The 25,155-nt window shown below is 36.6% G+C and overlaps 1 protein-coding gene across 6 annotated transcripts in view; it reads left to right on the top strand.

The window, feature by feature from the left end:
* Positions 1–5,817: 5,817 nt before the first annotated feature.
* The window catches only part of LOC309654035 (serine/threonine-protein kinase MRCK alpha-like), a 31,951-nt gene continuing 12,613 nt past the window's right edge, over positions 5,818–25,155 (top strand). For 3 of the 6 annotated variants that reach the window (XR_014259756.1, XR_014259757.1, XR_014259758.1), the window contains exons 1-2: positions 5,818–7,259; positions 12,771–12,847. Coding sequence is in view for 1 of the 6 variants with exons in the window: in XM_082478692.1 (XP_082334818.1) it covers positions 6,619–6,753; positions 7,129–7,259; positions 12,771–12,816 (312 nt within the window). In the remaining 5 variants the exon portion in view is untranslated. Of the gene's footprint in view, positions 7,260–8,575; positions 8,643–12,770; positions 12,848–25,155 lie in introns of those variants that run through there. The other 3 variants (XR_014259755.1, XM_082478692.1, XR_014259759.1) reach the window with 2 other exon arrangements.

Below are 25,155 nucleotides of genomic sequence, written 5' to 3'. Positions count from 1 at the left end.
GTCTCTTAAAACTGCTTTTTTGCTTGTCTTCTTTGATCCATCCGTACAGCCTAGAATTTATCAAATGCCCTGTGCAGAAGGAAGTTGCATGCAGAATGTCAAGTCCTCTTTGGTTCCCTTTCTTCTCAAATTTTGGCCATCAGCTCCTGCAGCCCAGTGAGATTGCTGTAAGCTCTGGGCTGCTATTTTTTGTTTTGTGTCTGTGCACAGAATGGCAAACTAACAAATGCTCTGAAGGAAAGGGTTGTGGTGAATATAAGACCCACTCTATGTATTTCCCTTTACTCTGGTATCTTGGTGGCTTTGGCTGTCCTCAAATGACTTCAAAGACCTGGATTTTTGTTTTATGCTATTTTAGTCTTATTTTATAGTCATTCTGGGGTAAACTTAGCTGAGGGCTGAAGTTTTATCATTTTTCTTTTTGGCTTAAGATGGGGAGAAACTAGAGCTTGTTGGAAGAGGTTAGAGGAGTTTGTATACGATTTCTACACAGTTCCTCTTATCCAGATGTATTAGTGAACACAGTATTCTGGAAAGAACCATCATTAAAATTTTTTCAATAATATTGTGTGTGGTTGTGTATGTGTGTAATCCCTCACTAACAAGCAAAACTTCATATGGTGGCAGGTAATCATTTATCTTCCTTGAATTAATTAATTTTCTTAAACAATTTGACGTATATAGAACCGTTTCCAATTACACTTTTCAGACCAACTGGTCCTTATTTACTCTTGTCTTGGAAACCATCATCTGGAGTGTCCCTGAGCTGACCCACACTGGATGGTCTCATTGATAACATCCATCATTCAGCAAGCCTTGATACAGCATTCTTTCACACTGCCTTCCAGTCTTCTCTTAGCAGATTTCAGAAGGTCCACTAAAATGCTATGAGTGTATCAATCCTGCCCTCAAAGATTACATTATAAAAGAGATTTATAATATAGAATATTACCTATTAATTTAATATAGCTAAGAGCATTGAATTAACTGCATTTAATTCTCATTTAAATGAGAATTTCCTCATGGTCTAGAGTTGAGATTAAGAGACTAGATTGTGTCCCATGGAGTCTTGCCTTCCCTTGATCCACTACTTGCCTCTTTGTGCATCATTCAGTATGAGCCCAACCAAATGAAGGCTTTGCACTAGCAAAGTCCCCAAGGAAAACAGGTATTCATCTCTATGTTTCACAGATTAAGAGTTGTTGTTATATAGCCATATTTATTCCAACGTTAAAGTAAATGTGAATATGACCTTTGTGACGATAAGAGTAGAGATTTTGAACACAGAACATTTAAGACTCAAGGTATAGCTAAGAGGTACAGCTGCCACTCTGCTTAGCATGCTTCACAGCTGCTTCTCAGGTGAACAGGTGTGGTAAGAGTCAATGACTCCTGATTCTATGAGGTTTGTTCACCATGTTGTCTAGCTCCTACTCCATTTCCTAAGAGATATGCTTCTGTGATAGTGTCAGGTTCAGGAATCAGATTTAAAATGTCTATTTTGTGTTTCATTTTATTAGTTTTACAAAGCTTATATACATGTATATATGTCTGTGTCTCTGTGTCTGTGTGTGTATATATAAGTTTGTGCATGTGTGGTATGCGTACAAGCATGTGTGTGTACATGGGTATGTGTATTTGAGTGGTACGTGTACGTGTATATGTATGTTTGTATACGTACATGTGTGTGTGCGTATATGTATATGTGTGTGCATATATCTGCATGTTCACCTAGTTCTTTCTGCTGAGAGGACCGAGAGCAGGGATAAGCCAGTAGCAATGAGCAATAAGCCAGTAGCAAACAGCACATATAGTGTGCTGTTTTCTAAATATCACTCCCCATAAAAAGAAACAGGGGTCCTTGGAAAATTCTTGATTCCATATCTAGGACAATGAAAGAACAAGATGACCTTGGTACATCTTATGCCAGAAAACAATTAAGCCTTCCAATAATATTGGAGCTTGTGAAAAGGACTTAAGAGTCGGCTTGAAGTGTTTCCCTCTGACCAATAGGAGATAATTGTCCAGACGGGATCAATATATTTTCCCCTCCTAAATTCATATGTTGAAATCCTAACCTCCAATGTGATGGGATTTGGAGGTGGGGGCTTTGGGAGGTGACTAGGTTTGATGAGGTCATGAGAGTGAGGCACTTATAAGAGGCATCAAAACCGCTCTCTCTCTCTCTCCAAGCACACACGAAGAAGAGGCCATATGAGCACACAGTGAGACGGCGGCCACCTACAAGCCAAAAGAAGAAGGCTCAGGGTGACACCTACTTTTATGATGCCTTGTTCTTGGGCTTGTAGCCTCCAGAACTGTGAGAAAGACATTTCTGTTGTCTAAGCTACCCAGCCTATGGTATTTTGTTATAGTACCCTGAGCTGACTAATACAGGAGACAATTGAGCATCAAAATAAATAAGGAATAAGATGAAATCGGAGCCCATTAGTATATTCAGGTATAAATAAATTAATGAATACATAATAAGTGAGAGAAATGGAAAAGCTGTTTCTTATAGTGAATGCCAATTAACAAATGTAGAAGGAATGATGGCATTGGAAACCTGTCTTCAGAGCATATTAATAACATTCAGGTAAGAATGATCAGTGGATGAAAGTTTGATGAGGAACAGGATAACTGCTTAGTTTTGAAATATTTTCCTACAGAACAGCTTATTAGTTAGAAATGGAGAACAGAAAATTTACAGTAAAATAACAATCTGGTTACCCAAAGTTAATATCACCAACAAATGGACATCAAGTGTCCCTGGGGCGCATGGTGTTGGAGTTTGTGCCATCTTAGAGGGTGCAATTGGGCAGAACGTCAGTATTATGGAATTCCTCTCCAAGCTGCTAACATGGATCTAATCATGTGGAAACCAAACTGAAAATAATTGATCTGTATTTGTCAAAGTCTCCAAGTCATAAAAGACAAAGACAAACTGAGGAACGTCTCCAGATTAAAGATGTCACCTAAATGCAGCTAGCAGTCCTGGATTCCATCCTGAACCTGGAGAAAAATAATTACAAAGGACATTATTAGGACAATTAAAATTTGAATAGAGGCTATATTTTAGTTAATAGTGTTGTGTTGATGTTGAATTTCCAGGTTTTTAATTTTGTACTGTGATTATGTAAGGAGTGTCCTTATTCTTAAGTATTTCAGGGGTAATAAAGCTTAATGTCTGTGACTTACTTTCAAATGATTCAGAAAAAAACAAAACAAAACAAAGAAACAAATGGAGTGAGAGAGTAAGAGAGAGGTAAAGTAAATGGGGCAAAATGTTTAAAATGGTAAATTTGATAAAGAATTTACAGGATGTCTTTGTCTATTCTTAAGCTTTTCTGCAAGTTTGAAATTTTATCAAAATTAATGGTTACCAAAAGGAAATATCTCAACAAAACAAAACAGAATAAAAAAATTATGAAATGACTTACAGCAATTTCTGCTTGTCTTATATATATATATAAAATCATATATATTTTGTATATATATGTATGTATATGAAAGTTCAGAGTTCAAAGGCTATGTTGAATGATTCAGTATCACAATGTCATCACCAGAATGCCCTTTTCGATTTCTCCCACCCTATGATCCAGGGAAGGATTTCCTCCTTTCCCACAATATGGGCCATTATACATGGATGCCCATCAAGCCTGTACAGTTAGGTCTTCTCATTTAACTGCCACTGAGGCCAGTGCCTTCCTTGGAATCCTGGGGCAGGACCCTTCCAGCCTCAGGGAGCAGCAGTTGACCTCACACCGGCAGCTCCTTTGGACAGTTGCAGGACTTGGAGCTAGACTTTCAGGCCTCCCTGCTCCACCAAGGTCTCCAGGAGGGGAAACCCTGGGACTGTTTGTGTCACTATGAGCAAGGACAGAATGCCCTTATTCTGTAGGGTGAATGATTTTAAGCCCCTACAGAATGCCTCAGGAAGGTACTTAAGGCCCACGTCTGCAGTTCTTTTCCTATTAATTTACCAGTAATAACTCAATTACACTTTTTAAAAATATATGCTAAATAGTGTTTATATTTAGAGCTGGGTTTCAGGGCTTCTGCTTTCAAAAGAATACTTTTTTTTTTAGCTAAATTTCTATTTTCTTTTCTTACAAATTATAACAGGAAATGGTGCTTTGAAATACAGGTAGCACTATATTTAAATACATCATGAAATTAATGAATTAGGAAATTAAATGTGTTTATTACTCTTAAACATTCTTCAGCTCACTTTCCTGAATTATCAAGTCTAAAGTTTTGACTGAGATTAAAAATTAAGACAATTTCTGTAAGCTCTTTTTTGGTGTGTATTTAACAATAACAACAAAAAAGCTGTGTGTCCACAATGTACAAATATATATATACACACACACACATATATAAAGAAAATTAACAAAATTTAAATATAAGCTATATTTTAGTTAATAGTGTTGTGTCGATGTTGGATTTCCAGGTTTTTATTTTTGTACTGTGAGTATGTAAGAAGTGTTCTTATACTTAAGTATTTAAGGGGTAGTAAAACGTAGTGTCTGTGACTTATTTTCAAATGATTCAGAAAGAAAAACATATGGAGAAAGAGAGTGAACAAGAGATAAAATAAATGGGGCAAAATGTTTATGTGTATATATGTATATATATGTCTATATATCTATCTTCTGATGCATGTATACACACACACAATTTTTTGAATGTATATATTTCAGATGCTTCTAACTACTCTGCCAGTTAAATACATATTAATACTCCATTTTGTGTCTTCATTCAGAGATGCTTTTTAAAAATTTTATTTCTTATTTTTATTTATTTTTTGGCTGCGTTGGGTCTTCGTTGCTGCACATGGGCTTTCTCTAATTGTTGTGAGCGGGGGCCACTCCTCTTTGCAGAGCGCAGGCTTCTCACTGTGGTGGCTTCTTTCGTTGTGGAGCACGGGCTCCAGGTGCTCAGGCTTCAGTAGTTGCAGCACGTGGGCTCAGTAGTTGTGGCGCACTGGCTTAGCTGCCCCGCAGCATGTGGGATCCTCCCGGACCAGGGATCAAACCCGTGCGCTCTGCATTGACAGGTGGATTCTTAACCACTGTGCCACCAGGGAAGTCCCCAGAGATGCTTTTAATATACTTAGGTTCACATAAATCCTAGCAGCTAGAACCAAATTGGTTCCCAGGAATATGTGACCCAATGCCCATACTAGTTTCACTGTTGTTTCTTCCCTGCACGTATTTTGGTTTGCGTTTGTCTTGTGTTTTGCCTAAACTTTTTAAATTGTGATTTGTTCGTAGGCAGTTATTTCCTTTTAAATTCCATAAGAATTTGTTCAAGCTTGTGCTAAGTTTGCTTCTTTGATTATTAACATGCAGGGAAGCCACACAAGAAATATTTTTTTCTCCTGAAAGCCCTTCATATCATGTATCACATGTAAGTATATGTGAGATGCAGCTTTATTTCAAAAATTTCCACTATAATCACACTTAATACAAAAACATCATAATTGAGCCTAACAAAGTTTCTGGAGATCAGATTCGAAGAAATGTATTTTTCAAGTTCAGTGATATGAGAATCTGTGATATTACCTCTTACTGTAAGGATACAAGATGCTCTAAGTTTTCCTTAACAATAAAAATATTCAAAATTGTGTAATTTGTTTCTATAGGGCACATCTTTTCTAAGGTGCTCAAAGAATTTGCTTATTTACTGGTAGGCGTTGATTTTGATCCAGCAGAGTCATTATTCTATGACGACTGCTGCTTCACGAAGATTGAATGGCCAGTGGAGACAGTGAGAGTAGGGCTCTTGTGTTCTCCCTGCATTTGGCTCAGAACTCTGAGAGTTCCACTCCAGATCTAACGCTGATATCATATGGGATTTTAGATCCAGATTATAATTTACTGACAGTATATTAGACTTAATCATAAGTTACAATTATAGTTGTTGCCACTGTTCTTGTATCCTGTTTCCCTCTCTCTTGAATTCAGCTTTTGTTTTGCAATAGAGAACATCCTGGAAGAACTCTTTCAGAAAAGTCTGTGTGTTATAAACTTTCTACCTCTTTGTATGTCTACAATTTTCTTTCGTTCTCTTTTATACCTGAGTTTTTATTTGCCAGCACAGAACTTGCTAGGGAGTGATGGGACTAACCATCTCATTAACTGAGCAATCCTTCTGGGAACGGAGGTTTAAGGCTGTTATAGTAATAAGTGGTGTAGACTGTACGTAATGCTTACCAGTAAGCTATTTTACAGATGGGTGTAGTGTAGATTTTCAATGCTTACATTAATATTTACATTAATCTCTAATTAAGAATAAACAGTTCGGAATAGTGACATTTCTTAATTAAGTCCATAAAACTGTCTTTGCCTTGAATTAATGATTTCCCCAACTACGTGGTCTGAACCTAGGAATTCGTCTACTCCTGTTCAATGTTTCTTAAATCCAGCCAGCCACTTCACATTTTCTAAGAGCATTGTGAAAATCCAGGGCTATATATTTTGGTAGCATCTCTAGATTTTTACTCTTTTCTGTTGGTCGTAAATTACTTGTTAGGACTCCTTAAACAGTCTTATGCTAAGATTTGCTGTCATGTATCTTTCTCATATCCTCATTTAGGTTGATTAATTTTTTTCCATGTTTGCATTTTATATCTGTTTTTTCTTTCTATATTGCAGCATCAAGGATGAAAAGGATGCCCAGGACTTGATCTTAGAAAAAACCAAAGAAGTGGAGTCTTTACGAAATTCCAGCTTGGTTAAAGGAGCAAGAGTGAGTGTCAGTCACAGCCCAGGAAGACTCATAGAATGGAAAAAAGGAAAGCTAAAAATGATGATACTAAAGTTGCTGAATAATGTCAATTTGTCTAGATCTCAACCTGAAAAATGCCTTTTCATAAGAGATGAGCCCTGCTTTTTTGGGAGGGGAGGCAGCTATCGTAGTTATAAGCAGAAAAATGAGACTGTTCATATGAATCTTTAATAATATCCCCAAATTTAATGAAAATAATACAATTTAACAATCAGTTTTTCTATTCACTATTCAAGAAAACTAATGGTCCCCAGCACCTCCTAAGTTTTTCTAGAAGTGATTTAAAATTTTGTAAATATAAGATGGAAATCAAAACCTTCTTATCTGATTTTGTAGAAAATGCCAGGGGCAATGGAGCGATTTGATAAACTGGATATGTCAGCTATGCTTAAGTTGGAGCCGGCTTTCGACAGAGAGCGAATTTCCAGAAAGATCCTCCCAGAGGCTGCTCCAAGCACTCTAAACTGGTGAGACCGACTGACACCATTTTTAAAACGACTTATTTATAATCTGGTTGCAAAGTACTTAAAGCATAGTTATGTGTTTAGTTTCTTCCTATGACATAAAGTTTAGTGTTTTTTTTTAAAGAATAGTTTTTTTCTGTGAAGTGAAAAGTAATGAAAATTTGAAAGCAATTAGTTACTTTTAACATATGTACTTTCAACAGGCTTTAATTGATTCTGGCATCTCTACAAAATGGTATCAATAATACTGAAAACTGAATCATCTGTGAATGAAGTTTCTGTTGTTTTCTCCTTATTTGCAAAATTTCCTTGATTCACAGGCACCCAAAATCCTCTAGTAAGAAACACCTCGTATATGTAGGAAAAAAATTTTTGAATGAAAATAGAATGAGGTAAACTCAAAATGTGGCCTATTTCCCATAGACCTTTAACTTCTAAAGGGTCTACTGAGGTGGGTTTTCTCATATTTTTAATTATAGCTTGTAACTTGTATATTGCAACATGTATATTTTTTAAAGGGCTCCTCTCTCCATTCTGTTTGCTGGTTAGTGAAGCAGTTTGTTTCATTCTTACCACAAAAATAGAGCAAATTAAACTCCAACACTGTAGATGATAATCATACAAATAGACAATAAACATAGCTAATGAATACATCAGTGTAGGTGAGGTGGTGTAATATTGGAGAGTAAAAGGAAGAAAAGAAAGAAAATTCAAACCAGTGTGAAAAACTATATATGACATCCATTTCTTACATAAACATGCTCCAAAAGAGTCATTTTAGTGAGATGAGAAGAAACATAAGCCTCTGAGGGCCACTTTCATGCCTAAAGCCTTATTCACTTAACTGTAATCGTTAACATGTGGATCAACTTCAGTGCAAGAAGTTGAATTATTTAAAGCCAAAAGCTTTATATGCTGCAAATGATCCAGTTATAAGACCAGTATACTTTATTAAACATGAAAAGGAAAAGACATTTCTCATTGTGTGAATGATACAGTGTAAAGAGCTATCAAATAACATCTGTGTAATCGTCCACAATAAACATGTTATTTCATCTTATGCTTAGGGCATCTCAGTTCTCATATCTGCTCAAAAGTAGGCATGTAAATCAGATTGAAAGTTAATAAATATACACATTTATTTGCTCCATCATTTGGGTTCCTTATGAAACAAACCTTGATGCAGTTGTCAAATCTTTCAGTGGAACTACTTTTTTTCAGCATCATGTTATATTTCCTAAAAACATGTTTGTCATGGGTAAAATTTTTCAGTTCATACCAGTCACTTCCCAGTTTTGGAATGCTCCCATGTGTTGCAGCATGAGGCAAACCACTCTGGCGATGGGGAAGTCGGCTGTTGTTCAAATTGGACAGAGTCGAGGCAACACGGGTCCGCGTGTTCAGAGCTGTAAGAGGCAGAGTGGGATGCGGCAAAGCACAGCTGCGGAGACGTCATGGGACACTCCCTCAGACTTGCATCACGATGCCCCTCATCCTCCTCCGCTCTTCATCCTCCGCGAGCCCGCTTTAAGCCATTTTCAACTATCTCTTAACCTTTTTGTTCTCCACTAAGATTTCCTGACATTTGCCCATGACTCTGGAAGCTAAGAGTGTGTCACCCTTTTCAATACATGGATTTCTTAAATTTTTGTCATTATGAGGGTATTAATAATATGAGAATTTAATTTAAAAAAACAACTGTGGATGTTACTTTTAACTGAAGGGGTATTTTATTGTCTTAACAGAAGCCACTTCTTAGGCAAATGAGTTAGTGGAGCTTCTACCTGTGTGAGTTCCCCTTTCCTTTCATGCCACAGTTTTTTGACTCACACTGGATTGGATTAGAGTCCCATGCCTCTGGGCCTGTGCCAGCTGATGAATATTCTGGAGGGGAGGGAGTAGGCTCATAAGGAATTCAGGATAGGCAAACTCTGGAAGTAAATATTTGTCCAATAAATAGTTGTGAGTGGACTTTTTTTCTGGACAATAGAAAAACCAATGTCAATATATAGAAATAAATATATATCACATTGATATACTCAAATCAAATGTATTTCTATATATGAAGAAGAAATATTAAATAATTACCTTTTTAAACACACACCATTTACAATAGCATAAGAAATCAAGTATTTAGAAACAAATCTAACAATAGCTAAAAGGCCTCTAGGAAGAAATATTATAAAATTTAAAGAGGGACACTTGAAAAGGCCTAAGTTAAATAGAGAGTTATACTATAATCCGAGATTGAAAGACTCAATATTATAAAGATATTAATTCTCCCTTAACTGATAATGTATCAATTCAATCAAGATTCCATCAGGATTCCAGTTATAGGACTAGTATACTTTATTTAAACATTTCTCAGTGTGTGAATGATACAGTGTAAAAAGCTATCAAAGAACATCTGTGTAATCTTTCAGAATAAATATGTTATTTCATCTTATGCATAGGGCATCTCGGTTCACACATTTGCTCAAAAGTAGGCATGTAAATCAGATTGAAAGTTAATAAATATACACATTTATTTGCTCCATTATTTGGGTTCCTTATGAAACAAGGAATGTTATTTGGAATGTTGTAAGACGTTCAGCTTGACTGAAGACTAACTGTATTAGCCCCACATTCCAGTTATGTGGGATCCAATTATAGGTCAGTCTCTTGCACTTAGCACTTAATGATGTCTTCCCTTCTTTCTGCCTCTTTTAGTAAAATGAAAGCCAGAGAGAAGTACCAATCTGACCTGTGGTTAGAAATTGAACACCTGAATAAGGGTGAGGAACTCAGATCTAAAAGGGTATGGGGCTAACTGTTGCCTAAATCAGGACCTATTGCGCTACACTTCCATGGGCCCAGCTGGCTACAAGGGAGCCAGTTTACTATGAAGGTGGGAGATTAGCTCTTGTAAGCCAGTTTAGAGCCCAAGGTTAGTGTGTGTGTGTGTGTGTGTGTGTGTTTCTACTCTCATTTGGTAAAATATTCGAAGAGCCATTTTGTTGGGTTTTATTTTATACAATTTAGAGATTTTTCTATCACAAAGAAAGCAAAATATTATGCTTAACTGGAACTACCTTTTTTTCAGCATGACGAAATATTTCATAAAACATGTTTGTCATTGGTAAAATTTTTCAATTCATACCAATCACTTCCCAGTTTTGGAATGCTCCCATGTGTTGCAGCATGAGGCAAACCACTCTGGCGATGGGGAAGTCAGCTGTTGTTCAAATTGGACAGAGCCGAGGCAACACGGGTCCGCGTGTTCAGAGCCGTAAGAGGCAGAGCGGGATACGGCAAAGCGCAGCTGCGGAGACGTCATGGGACACTCCCTCAGACGTGCATCTCGATGCCCCTGATCCTCCTCCGCTCTTCATCCTCCGCGAGCCCGCTTTAAGCCATTTTCAACTATCTCTTAACCTTTTTGTTCTCCACTAAGATTTCCTGACATTTGCCCATGACTCTGGAAGCTAAGAATGTGTCATCCTTTTCAGTACATGGATTTCTTAAATTTTTCTCATTATGAGGGTATTAATAATATGAGAATTTAATTAAAAAAAAAACTGTGGATGTTACTTTTAACTGAAGGGGTATTTTATTGTCTTAACAGAAGCCACTTCTTAGGCAAATGAGTTAGTGGAGCTTCTACCTGTGTGAGTTCCCCTTTCCTTTCATGCCACAGTTTTTTGGCTCACCCTGGATTGGATTAGAGTCCCATGACTCTGGGCCTGTGCCAGCTGATGAATATTCTGGAGGGGAGGGAGTAGGCTCATAAGGAATTCAGGATAGGCAAACTCTGGAAGTAAATAAAACTGTCCTATAAATATTTGTGAGTGGACTTTTTTATGGGGAATAGAAGAAACAATTAAAGAGAACTTGAGTACCCTTGCAAAGATGAGAACCAAGACAGGTTCTAATTCAAGAGAGGTGTAGGAAGCACTGAATGTAGGATAAGTGATGTAGCGTGCTCAGGTGGTGGTGCTTCCGGGGCTGAGGCTGAGGCTCCAGCAGAGAAGTCAAGGCCAGAGTATCGCTCACTACACAGCACCAGCGGATGGGGTACTTTGGATAACAAAACACTGATAGGTGGGAGTAATGATAGGTTTGACAATTTTTAGAAGGAACCTAAAAGAGAAAGACTACATATCTATCTATCTATATCTATCTATCTATATATATATAATCACAATACTTTATCAAGTTAACATTTTTATCCTGGAATTTTATTTTTACCATTAGTTTTTCTCTAAATGCTGCAGAGCAATACAATCTTTGTGCGGTATTATGTGGCATTTCTGAACACCTTTCCTTATTTGACTATTAAGCAATTGTGTTTAGTAATTTATAGCTGGAAAATTCATACTCCCGGCAATGTCAGTTGCTAAAGGTGTGCTTGTTAGAGAAAGTCTGAATTCGTGCTTTTTCTTCTCTCATATTTAAGTAAAATTATAATCTTACAATAAGAATTCATTTTGAATATATTTAAAGTTAGTAAAATTGCTAAGTGATAATGCATGGAATTTCTTTAAAGTTCCTTTAAGGAAAAAAACCTTGTAGTTGGATATTTTATTCTGTCTAAATAAATAAAGCCTTGACAATATGATAAAAGTTTTAAGTATAATTAACATTTGTTTTATGTCTGCCTGTGTTCTTCTTATAGAAACTTAGCCAAAGAAATGCATACATTTGACCCTCCATATCTGCGTGTTTCGCATCTGTGGATTCAACCAACTCAGATCAAAAACATTAAATTAAAAAATTCCAGAAAGTTCCAAAAAGGAAAACTTGAATTTGCCATGCACCAGCAACTATTTACATAGAATTTACGTTGAATTTGCCACCTGCCAGCAACTATTTACATAACATTTACATTGTATTAGGTACTATGAGTAATCTAGAGATGATTTAAAGTATACAGGAGGATGTGGGTAGGTTATATGTAAATACTACATCATTTTATATAAAGAACTTGAGCATCAGAGGATTTTGGTATCTGCAGCGGGTACTGTAATGAATCTCCTCTGGATACTGAGGGGTAATTGTACTAGGTACCTAAGAGGAATCATTTGAAATTGATTCCTGAAGTGGGGAGAAACTAGCATAGGAAAAGCAGCCATCATTGGCATGACCATATTGCTGAAATCCCCTTGGGGCTTCTAAAATTGTTTCAAGTTCTATATAAACCTAATACTATTAGGGAAAAGAAAGCTGTGATTTGACACGCAGGAGTTAATTCATGAAAACTTATATAATTTATTTATATACTTCCATTATAAGTTTACCATAAATTTGCTAAAAATTATTGTTTCGTTTGAGATGCAGAATGCTTAGATATATTAAATGTACTTAACATACACAAATAAATATAAACATACTTTGACTTAAGTATATATAGATGATAAATCAGATTACCTCTGAAAATATGGTTTGAGAACAATTTTAAAGAGATAAAGGTCCAAAAAGGCATGAACGTTAGTTTCAATTTTCTGAGTTTAATAAATGTTTGCTGTTGTGTTCCAGGTTTAGTGCTACCAGACCCAAGTTCATCTTCCTTGGCACGTTTTAATACAACTACCTATGCCGTGGCTCAGTGTGAAGTAAGTACTAAACTTCTTGAGTATGTTCTACAGCCACTTCAGAAGTCACTGATGTGCTCAGAGTAGCACTTTCTTCTTGCAATAAAACTGTTTTTAATATTATTCCCTGAGAGAGGCCTGAAGTCTTGATATAAGCACATAGGAAAGAAACAGTTTTCATGGAAAGTAAGGCTGCAAGTTTATGTAAGTTACAAGGTCATCTGTATTAGAATTAAAATAACAAATAAAATATTTTACACTGTGAACTATGACACACATACAGAAAAGTGTAAAAAACACCTCTATAGACCGCACTCAGGTGAAGACAGGAAACACGACTGATGCCCCAGAAGTGTGCCCTTCTAGTTGGTAGCAAGCCCTCCGTCTCTGCTGTGGGCAACTGCTACTCTGCTGCTCATGGTAAGGACGTCCTTGTTTTTGTTATGTTTTTACACTCGATGTATGCATCCCTACACAAGAGGATTTAATTTTAGAATGTATGTAAGTGGAATCATACTGTATATGTCCTTTTGTGTCACAGCATGGGTGAGTTTCATCCACGTGCAGCAATAATATGTTCAACTGTATTTCAATATATATGATGGTCCATTATATGAATATATTGTAGTTTATTTACCCATTCTATTATTGAGGAACCCTTGGATATATGTCTGGCTCCAGTCAGAAAAATAGGAACTATAACAGTTATTTTAATGGAGACATTTTATTTTATCTATTTATTTTGAAAAGCTTTATTTAGGTGCAGTTGATATACAACTGATGTACCTATTTAACGTATATAGTTTGATGACTTTGTACATACACATACACCCATGAAACCATCACCACAAAGTAATAGATATATCAATTACCTCCAAAAATTTCCTTGTGCTTCTTCTTTGTTGTTGTAAGAACACTGTTTTTGTTTGTTTGTTTTTTATGCTTCTTTGTTGTGTGGCATGCGGGGTCTTAGTTCCCCAACCAGGGATTGAACCCTGGGCCCCAGCAGTGGAAGCTCGGAGTCCTAACCACTTGACTGCCAGGGAATTCCTGTAAGAACACTTAACATAAACCCTTTTAACACGTTCTTAAGTGCATTTAACCGTATGGTTAACTATCGGCACAACGTTGTACAGCAGATCTCTAGAATTTATTCATCTTGCGTAACTGAAACTTTGCACTCACTGACAGACATTTCCCCATTTTCCTCTCCCCGCAGTCACTGACATTCACCATTCCACTCTCTGCTTCTATGAGTCTGACTATTTTAGATTCTTCTTATAAGTGGAATCATGCAGTATTTGTCCTTCTGTGACTGGCTTATTTCACTTAGCATAATGTCCTCTGGGTTCATTCCTTCATTTTAAAACAGAGAATTGGTTAAACAGACATTGGAGGACTAAAAGTGCAAAAAGCAAACGGTGAGGTGACACAGAGGCAGGAGAAGCTACCATCTCTGGAGCTTGAAAAACAAAAGGAAGGGGTTGGGGTTTAAGAACCTAGAAGCTTAGAAGACGGGGCTGGTTCACAGAGTGTAGAAGGAGACTGCAGACCAGGACCCACTGCTGCTGGAAGGAAGGGCTCTGCAGGCAATTACAGAATCGTTGTGCACTAGGCAAAAGGAAACACCAGACTTTTCAGAGATGGTAAACACTGGCTCTTTGTCAATGCTAATTTCTGGGACACAAAGCACCACCAATGTCCACAAGTCAGCCTGGAGCTACATCATATAGGAGGTAAATGACATTTTGGGCTGGGACTGTGTCTCAGTGGACTCAAAGGGACCGTGAATCTAACCTGTGGTTACTGAATATATAATTTGAATAAATATACTAAAATCTGGTATGATTCATGCATGATCTCTGCAGTCTGGGGAGTGAGGGAGGCCTATTACAGTAAGAAGAGCCAGATGGAAGCCCTGAGGCCTTCTCTTTGGGGTAGTCTGGTAGGCAGAATTTGAATTGACCTTTAGAATTAGTTTTTGCCACCTGCTGTACATACCCTGTAAAATCCCCTCCCCTTGAGTGTGGGGAGGATCAGTGAAAATGATAGAATATCATTCTTATCATTAGGTTACTCATCAGTTGACTTTGAGTTAATGAAAAGGGAAACTATGCTAGGTGGACCAGACATAATAAGGTGAACTCTTTACAAGAAGGTTGAGTGTCAGAGAGATGCTATTATGCTGACCTTGAAGATGCAGCCCCCGTGAGTTTTATAGCTGCAAGGAAATGAGTTCTGCTAACAGCCACATGAACTGGAAAGAGGACCCCAAACCTCAAATGGGATACCAGCCTTTCTGATATTTTGATTTCAGCCTTGTGAGACTCTGAGCAGATTACCCAGCCATGCCAAGCCCAGATTCTTGACATGCATGACTGTGAGATAATAAATGGGTATTGTTTCAAGGTGCTACGTTTGTGGTAAATGGTTACTCAGCAATAGAAAACTAATGTAAATAGTAAAGCAAAAGCAATACCAATGTCCTGGGGGCAGTTGAAGAGGGTAGTGCAAAGATTTGAAAAATGCAGGGCTGGTTGTCTTTTTCAATCTCTTTTAATCACCTACTTGCCCTGTGCAAAAGCACATAGATATTGGAGAATGCAGTAGTTTATTGAAGCTTAATCAAATGGTGCCTGTAGTTTCAGCTCTTATTCTGCATCTCTTATATTTATGGGAGAAAAATTTTAAGAAGCTCTTGTGCCTGGTTCATAGTTACCAATCTTACAAATGCTTTTGTTCCTTTTATACCAATTTGTAGGTTCGGTTTTGTGCACAAAATGATTTGGTTGCTTTTTTGGCTGATGATAATTGTAAAATAATAGTGATTTTCAATGTACTATAAGAAAATAACTGTAAACCTATCTATCAAAAATGAGGATGAATTTTTTATTTACAGATAAATGAAAATTAAGAGAAGAGGATCTGTCAGCAACAAAATCTCATTAAAGGAAATTCTAAAGAGTGTAGTTTAGGCAGTAGGAAACTGATCCCAAATGGTAGGTCTAAGATAGGAAAGGAAAAAAGAACAAAGAAAGTGGTAAATATATAAGCAAATGTAAATTAGCATTGACTGAATAAAACAGTGATAATCTCTACAGAATTAAAAAACAAACCAAGATGGACTTTCAAATGGAGATAATAACATTTAATTCAAAAGAGGGGTAAATGAATTGAAAGTATTCCAAGATCCATGTATTGCTCAGGAGGAGGGTAAGGATTTGATCAAATTCAGATTTGTGGAGTTAATTGTACATGCTTTAATTTCTAGGGAAACTACAAATAGGATAGGAACAGTATTAACAAGTTCAAAGGTGAAAAAATAATTATAACCATATTTGGCTAATCTAACAAGACAAGAAAGGAGAGGAAAAGAAACAAGGAATAGATGGGACAAATAGCACAAACTAAGATTATAGAAATAAATCTCAGTAAGTCAGTAACTAAAATGATTAAAAGTGAAGAAAATTACGCCAGTGAAAAAATAAAGATTGTCAAACTAGATAAAAATAAAATCTAACTTATACTGTCCATAAGGGAAACATCTAAAACATAAGTATACAGAAAGCATTAATATCTAAACAGTAGCTAAAACAAGTTACATAAATATCAGATAAAATAAAATCTAAAGCAAAAAAAATTATTGTAGGTAAAGAAAGTCAATTATATAATAAAGGTTATTTTACCTGGAAGTCACACTAATCTTAAATATATATTGACCATATAATGTAGTCTAAATATAAATAATATGGAATTTGACAGAACTACAAGAAGAAATAGACAAACTGACAACTATAGTGGAAGATCTGAACACACATTTCTCAGTAATTGACAGACAATATTTGAATAAAATGATTAACAAAAGTGGACAAATATGGAAAGTGGACAAATATATACAGTTCACATAACACATGCTGAATGCATTTTCTCTTTAAAATCACAAAACATTAACAAAAATAAGCAGATGGACCACAAACTAAGACTCAACAACAGATGTAAATGGATTGGACTCATGGAAAGTATGCTCTCTGACCATGAGAAAGCTAAGTTATAAATCAATATTTTAAAATACATGTTAAATTCCTAATGTAAATCAAGAAATACCTTTTTAAGTAAACTATGAACCAAAGGAGAAATTCTAATGGATATTAGAAAATAGTTTGAAGTCAGTAATAAAATACTACATATCAACACTTGTGGAATGCAGCTAAAGCAGTATTTAGAAAAAATTTATAGCCTTATGTACATAAGCTAGACAAGAAGAAAGCCTGAAAAGTTAATGGACTAAGCATCCATTTTAAGAAGTTACAAAAAGAAAAGCAATTTATACCCAAAGAAGGTGGAAGGCAAAAATAAAAAAAATAATGAAGTAAAAAAGTAACATAAAATAGAATGGAACAGTAAAGCCAATAGTTTCAACCTTGATAAAACTAATAAAATTGACAAAAGTGCAACATGGTTCATTAAGAAACAAACAAAGACACATAAAACCAATATGAAAAATGATAAAACAGACATTATATCTGGGGCAGATAATTAAAGATAATAAAGTATATAATAACTTTAGACCATTTCAAAATATGCAGAAAATCATGTCAATATATGAAAAAAAGGACAAATTGTTAGAAAGTATCACTTATCGTAATCAACTCAAGAAAAAAAATGGAGAAAAGCTTATATTCCTATAATCATTAAAGAAATTGAATCTGTTTTTAAATATCTCCCCACACATAAAACTCCAGGCCAAAATAGCTCTATCAAACATTCAAGATGAAATAATTTTAATTTACACAAAATCTTCCAGAAAATAAGAAAAGAAGGAAATCCTTGTGATGGTTAATTTTATGTGTTAACTTGAGTAGGCCACAGGGTGCTCAGACATTTGGCCAAACATTATCCGAGTGTGTTTGTGAGTGTATTTTTGGATAAGATTAACATATAAATTGAGGGACTAAGTAAAGAAGATTGCTCTCCCCAATGTGAGTGGGCCTCATCTAATCAGTTGAAGACATGAATAGGTCACAAAGACTAACCCTCCAGAGAATCACTTCTTCTGATTGACTACTGAGCTGGAACATCAGTCTTTTCCTGCCTCTGGATTTGAACTGGAACTTTGGCTCTTCTTGGGTCTGAAAGCCTGCTGGCTTTTGGACTGGAACTTACACCATCAGCTCTCCTGGTTCCCAGGCCTTCAGATTTGACTCGAACTACATCATTGACTCTTTTGGGGCTCCAGCTTGTTGACTTCAGGTCTTGAGATTTCTAAGTCTGCATAATCATGTGAACCAATTCCTTAAAATAAATAAATATATATAAAATATACATATAAATATATATTTATATAAGATAAAAACATATATATATATATATATATATACACATACATAAGGATACATAAAAAGATACAGATATTAAAAAGAATTGGCTCACATGATTATGAAACATAACCAATAGGAGATATACATATATAGATACAGATACTGATATACATTCCTGGTGTTTCTGTTCCTCTCGAGAACACTAAGACAGATTTTGGTGCTTAGAAGAGAAGTGCTGCTGTAACATATACCTACAAATGTGGACGGCTTTGGAAGTGGGTAAAGGAGAGAGGATGGGAGACTTTTGAGGTGCATGTTAGGAAAAGCCCAGATTGCTATGAAGGGATTGTTGGTAGAAATATGGACATTAAAGGTGATTCTGCTGACAGCTCAAAAAGAAAAAGGGAGAGGTGGAGAGAAAGCCTCCATCTACTTAGAAAAATATATAAATATTCATGAACAGAATATTGGTGGAGTGTAGATGTTCAGGGCCATTCAAATGGAAATGAGGAAGAGCTTATTGGAAATTGGAGGAAAGGTGATCCTTGTTATAAAGTGGCAAAGAACTTGGCTGAAGGGTGTTCTAGTGTTTTGTGGAAGGTAGAACTTGCAAGCAATGAGATTGGATATTTAGCAAATGAGATTTCTAAGCAAAGTATTGAAGGTGTGGCTTAGGTTCGCCTTACTGCTTACAGTAAAATGCAAGAGGAGAGATATGAATTGAAGAAGGAATTATTAAGCAAAAAGGAACCAGAAATTAGAAATTTAGAAAACTCTCAACCCAGTCATATTGCAAAAAAAGAAAGCTTGTTCTGAAGAGAACACTGAGGGTGTGGCTGAACAGCCACTTGATAACAAGATCATGGGTATGACGCAGGGATTTAATGAGTCATCTCAGCAGAGGCCAGGAATAGAGATGGCATTAAACCAGCAGAGACACTGCCAGTTTGAAGTAAAGGGGACCGAGAAAGCCAGGGAGAATGAAGGAAAGCTGTCAGACTTCTTGGGTTCTACAGAAGAGGACCTAGAGCTATGTGGCTGTGAACTTGCACTATTCTTAAAGGAAAGGCAAGAATGACTCAAAAGGCAATTCAGAGATCATAAGGGCTGCCACTCGCATCATAGCCCCAGGGGACAAAACTATTTGCTGCTCTGTTTCAGAGGCAGAGCTTCTGTAGAAAGCCATGTGGGCAGGTCCCATCTAGCTGAAGGGGCAGGGTCACCCCACAGAGGAGTGGGGGGTGAGGGTGATGCTGCCACCTCGGTGGTCCAGGAAGGTAGGACATTGAGGCAAAGAGGATTATTCTGGAGCCTTAAGATCTAATGGAGTCTGCCTTGCTATTTTTTGAACTTGCTTGGGAACTGCCACCCCTTCCTTCTCTCCTATTTCTCCCTTATGGAGTAGGAAAGTCTATCCTATGCCTGTCCCAACATTGTATTTTGGAAGCACATAATATGTTCGGTTTTATAGATTCACAGCTTGGAGAGGAAGTTTGCCTCAGGGTGAACTGTACCTCAAATCTCAAACATACTTGATTTAGATATTTTGATGAGACTTTGGACTTCAGGCACTAGGGATGATGCTGAAATGAGTTAAGACTTCGTGACTGTTGTGCTGGAATGAATGTATTTTTCATATGAGAAGGACATGAATTTTGTGGGGCAGAAAACTATGAAATGAATTTTGTCCCCTGCTAAATTCTCATATTGAAACCCTGATCCCCAGTGTGACTGTATTTGGAGATAGTGTTTTTAGGAGGTAATTAAGGTTAAATGAGATCATAAGGGTGAGACCCTAGTCTGATAGTATTGGTGGCCTCTTCCATGTGAGGGCATAGTGAGGAGCCGGCTGTCTGCAAACTAGAAAGAAAATTCTCACCAGAAACCAACCACGGTGGCACCCTGATCTGAAACTTCCAGCCTCTAGAACGAAGAGAAATAAATCCCTGTTGTTTAGTCACCTAGTCCATGGTATTTTGTTTTGGCAGCTGTAGTTGACTAAGACACTCTCCAAATTATTTTATGTGGCTCCTGTAACCTGATACCAAAACCCGATAAGGACAATATTAGAAGGGAAGATTGTAGTCTAATCTTACTTGTGAACATACAGAATTCTTCTTTTGACATTAATGAGTATATTGTTGGTTTTATACCTGTTGTGAAAAATAAAGGTTTTGTCTTAACTGAAAACAGAGCTTTAATTTTTAGCCACTGATTTAAAAGATTATTGAGGGTAAGGCTAGGATAACAATGTTCCTATGGCTGTTAAAGACAAAGGTACACAATCCAGGCTTTTGGCTGAAAATACAGAAGCATTCTTTGAACTGTAGTTGGAATTTTAAGAAGAACATGTATGACTTTATTTGTGCTGATAGCAATGACATTCCTTGGAACACTTCAAAGATTATATACATTGTTTTCAGTATATTTCATCATTATTGCCCAATGGTAGAACATCTTCATAAAACACATACCAAATCTGATCTTTTGTACACTCTTAGCTCTACAGTGGGAATTCCCATGAAATGCTGAACATAATGAGTTCTTTAAAAAACATTGCTAAATGGAATCCAGTTATATATAAAAAGAATAACACAGCATGACTAATTTGGTATTATCCCTGATACACAAAGTTTGACTTTAGAAAATGAATGAGCATAACATAGTAACAGATTAAAAATAAAAACCATATATCAATAAAAGCATAAGAACATCTGATAAAATTCAACATACTTTTATGATACAAAAACAAAAGCAAAAGCCCTCTTCCCAACTAGAAATAGAAAAGAACTTCCTTAATCTGATGGAAGGTATCAGCATCAGCAACAGAATTCATAGCAAACAGTGTAATTAGTGGTAAAATACTGAAACTTTTCCATTTTTATATTTAGGGACACCACAAAGATGCCTGCTATGACTATTTCTAATCATTATGAAATGGAGGGTCTTTCAATAAATTTTTAGAATTAATAAAAGAGTTTTGCAAGGTGGTTAACTACCATGTCAATGTACAAAAATCAATATACAGAGTATATTGTATGTACAGAATATATTGACTACAATGTCAATATACAGAAATAGATATATATCATATCAATATACTCAAATGTCTTTCTATAGACGAAGAAGAAATATTAAATAATTACCTTTTTAAACACACACCATTTACAATAGCATAAGAAATCAAGTATTTAGAAACAAATCTAAAAATAGCTAAAAGGCCTCTAGGAAGAAATATTATAAAATTTAAAGAGGGACACTTGAAAAGGCCTAAATTAAATAGAGAGTAACACTATAACCCTAGATTGAAAGACTGAATATTATAAAGATATTAATTCTCCCTTAACTGATAATATATCAGTTCAATCAAGATTCCATCAAGATTGAAGATTCAATATAATATATCAAGATTCAATATAATCTTGATTAAAATCCTATTTTTTTATGGAATTCACAATTTATATGGAAACACAAAAAGCCAAGAAAGTAAAAATGCTTTTGAAGAACAAATTGGCACTAAAAAGTATCAAGACATTATAAAACTACAGTGATTAAAACTGTATGGTATTTGCAAAAGCATAGACACATAGACCAGTGGAACAAAACAGTTCCCAGAAAAAATGTATTAGGAATACTTAATTTATTATAATGCTAGTAGTGTAGAACAGTGGGAAAAAGACCATTAAAACACAAGCCTTAGAGTGGAGATAGATACTTGTAACACATACAACTAACAAAGGCTCATATCCAGAATATGTGAGGAGCCCTGTAAATCAATACAAAAAAGACAGTCAACCCAGTGCGAAAGTGGCAAGAAATTTAACAGGCTACTCATAAAAGAGGAAATCCAAATAGACAATAAACGTATTAAAAGTTCTAAACCTAATGAGATGCCACTAGTTAAAATAATTAAAATAAAATGACTATAAAAGCAAGTGCTGGTGAGTATTTGAAGCAATATGAACATGCATATACTATAATTTCATTTCTAGAAATACATCCTACAGGAATGCTTGCACATTTTATGCAAGGAGATACGTAGAAGAATGTTTGTAACAGCTAAAACACAAGTGTTCATCAAAGTGTAGAATGAATAAAGAAATTATGTTATGTTAATATAATGGAATACACTATAGTAATAAAAATGAATAAATTATAGCTGCATACAACACCATGAATGAATCTCTCAGCATAATGTTGAGTGAAAAAAGCCAGGCACAAAAATGAACACACTATGAGCAAAATTAAACTATGGTTTTTGTGTTAGTCTCAGCCTATTGGTAGTGATGCTCTTGTCTAGGAATGCCCGGGGCACTCACCTGGGCCATAGTACTTGTAGTGAGTCCCACTGACATTCCTCTCCACCACCACAGGGGCCATTGTTGTGGCTGGACCAAGCCTTGTGGTTCTTATTATGATAGCAGGATGTGCTTCAGTAAACACTATCAGGGAACTTTGAGGAACAGGATTGATCACTCACAGGTCCTGGAGGGTACATGGCCTACCCAGTGGCCACACAACGAGGTGGCAGGTAGAGAGAATGGGAGAGAAAGTGGACCCAGGGCTCTGCTTTTGTTAGGATGGAGGGTAGGGTGTCTTGGGTTTCAGGGTTTCACTATTGTCTAATTTAAAGCTTAAGAGCAGGATTCAGGGCATGGGAAGGGATAAACGGGTGGCTCAAGTGGTCAGTTATCTGGGTTGCTGAGGGCTTTCTGAAAGGAAACTTCATGGCTGTGGGTGACAACTCCTTATATGGTTGTTATGCTGGTAGCTGAGTCATAGGCAGGCAAGATGTTTATTCACGATGGATGTCTTTTGTAATGGATGCCTCAGCAATCCAAAGTTTAATATCATGCACTTACACTACAATCCAAAGTTTAATGTCAGGCACTTGCACTACAGTAGTGTTTAGGGATGCAGATGTAATGTGCTAAAATTCTAAGCAAATGCAAAGAGATGATCAAAGGTAGTTTCCTTTGGGGAAGGAAGGCAGTTGACTGGGACACAAGAGGGGCTTCTTTTGCCGTAGGCGGTATGTCCCTGGTTGTTTGCATCATAATACTTAATTAGCATTATATATTTGAGTTATGCCCTTTTTCCATTTAGTTGCTACACCTCATACTGAAAACCTAGTTTGCAAAAAAAAAAAGGAGAGAGAGAGAGGATATAAACAGACCAGCTGGTGAAGTAGAGGGTAGTGATTGTGAAGGATGTGGCTGTGATCTGAGGGTTGGAGGGTGGCATATGGAGAAGGCAGCTAATGGAGGTGGGAAGACTTGAGTTTCAGTTGTGCCAGGCATTGTGCTGAGAGTTGCACACGCACGGTGGATGAGGACTCTGTCCCAGTGAGGCTCATGGCCCTACCAGGAAACACGTCTATTAGCAACAGGCAAATCTCGCTGGTTTTAAAGTTCCAGCCTTCAGTGTTAGGCTCAAGTATTTTGTTGGGAGACTTGTTGATCTCTAAAGTATTAGCCACATAGAAAATTGTACCAGGAATCAATCCAAAAGCAGACTTTTAAATTCGCCACACTAAAAAAAAAAAAAAAAAAATTAATCATGAATTAATTATATGAATAGTAGTACACTGTATTTCATAACAGTGGTCACATGAATTAACAATGGAAGATACTGAGAAAATAAACTGGGCATTTGGGGATTTAAGCCACATGTCTGATGCCACCTTGAAATGAAAGCAAGCTTAAGAAGTAATTTACTAACCAAAGGTTTTTGCTTTGCACATCATCTATTATTTCTGTTCCTTATTATTTGGCCTTATTGTCTAAAGAGAGTTTATTCTGTTAGCCAAAAAACGTGCTCATACAAACCCATAGGACTTTCTAAGAGTCTACGACTAAGGTGTGCTCAGGGCTGTGTTAGCCTTTCTATAATCTCTACCAGCTCCCCCCACCCCTAAATCCCAGTTACAACTGCTATCACCACCACAGCCATCTCATGTATATTACATATTATGTGTAAAGAAAATAGCAAAACACTATTTTTATTCTCTAGAACCATATGAAGTACCATATGGAGTGTATGCAACTCCAGGAGGGCTGCCCTATAGCCTCCTCACTAAATTATGCACTATAGTGTAACAGGGAAGAGCAAATTCTGACTCCATGATTCTGTTTCTTTTACTTTAACGTTTGCTTTTCATTGTTTTTGTTATTGTTACAATCACTGGCCTGCCACAGGGAACCCTGCCCCTCTTCCTGACTGTTAAACTAAAAGGCCTTTGTTCACCTCACAGGGAGACATTCTGACCCTGCCCACCTGTGAATTGCTACAGAAAAGAAGAAATTAACACATCCCCTCCCCAATGAGGGCCAAGTGAGCAGGAGATATTTTGCAAGATAAATGGCCTTTTCACTTTACTTCCTCCCCTCCTCCCCCTCTCTGTTCTATAAAAGAAACTGGCAACCAGACCCCATAAGATGGGTTTTTTGGGTACACTAGTCTGCCATTTTCTCAGTCCGATGGCTTTCCGAATAAAGTCCTTATTCCTTGCCTCAGCACCTTGTCTCCCAATTTATTGGCCTGTCATGTGGCGAGCCGGCTTGGTAACAATATGATCTTCCAAAGTAAAGTTTAAAAATTTCTAAACATAAAAGATGGCGACCCCTGAGTGCCAGTATTCCTACACTGTGAAATAAGCAGGGGTTTGCATTTGCACCATTAGTCACAATTATTAATCACAATGATTAGTTTCTTTTACTTTCATTTAATGCCTAATCTGGTGTGGGGGAGGAAAAATTCTTGTCTACCTTCTTTGGGTCTTTGGCTGGGCCTAAGACTTAAATTGACATAAGACAGATTAACAGGAGAAAAGCATACACATTTTATTGAATTTTTACATGTACATGGGAGCCTTCCCAAGAGAAAGAAGACCTGAAGTGACCAGAGTAAGAAGCTTTTACACTTTTTTAGTCAAAGAAACAGTAAATTTGTGAAGAATTGATAGACAAAGTGGTTTGGGTTATGGGTAATGAATGGTGAAGTAACAAGGAA

Source organism: Balaenoptera physalus, assembly GCF_965194825.1.
Source record: "Balaenoptera physalus genome assembly, contig: HAP1_SCAFFOLD_1779, whole genome shotgun sequence".
Taxonomy (NCBI): Eukaryota; Metazoa; Chordata; class Mammalia; order Artiodactyla; family Balaenopteridae; genus Balaenoptera; species Balaenoptera physalus.
This window is presented reverse-complemented; position numbering and strand designations above follow the sequence as displayed.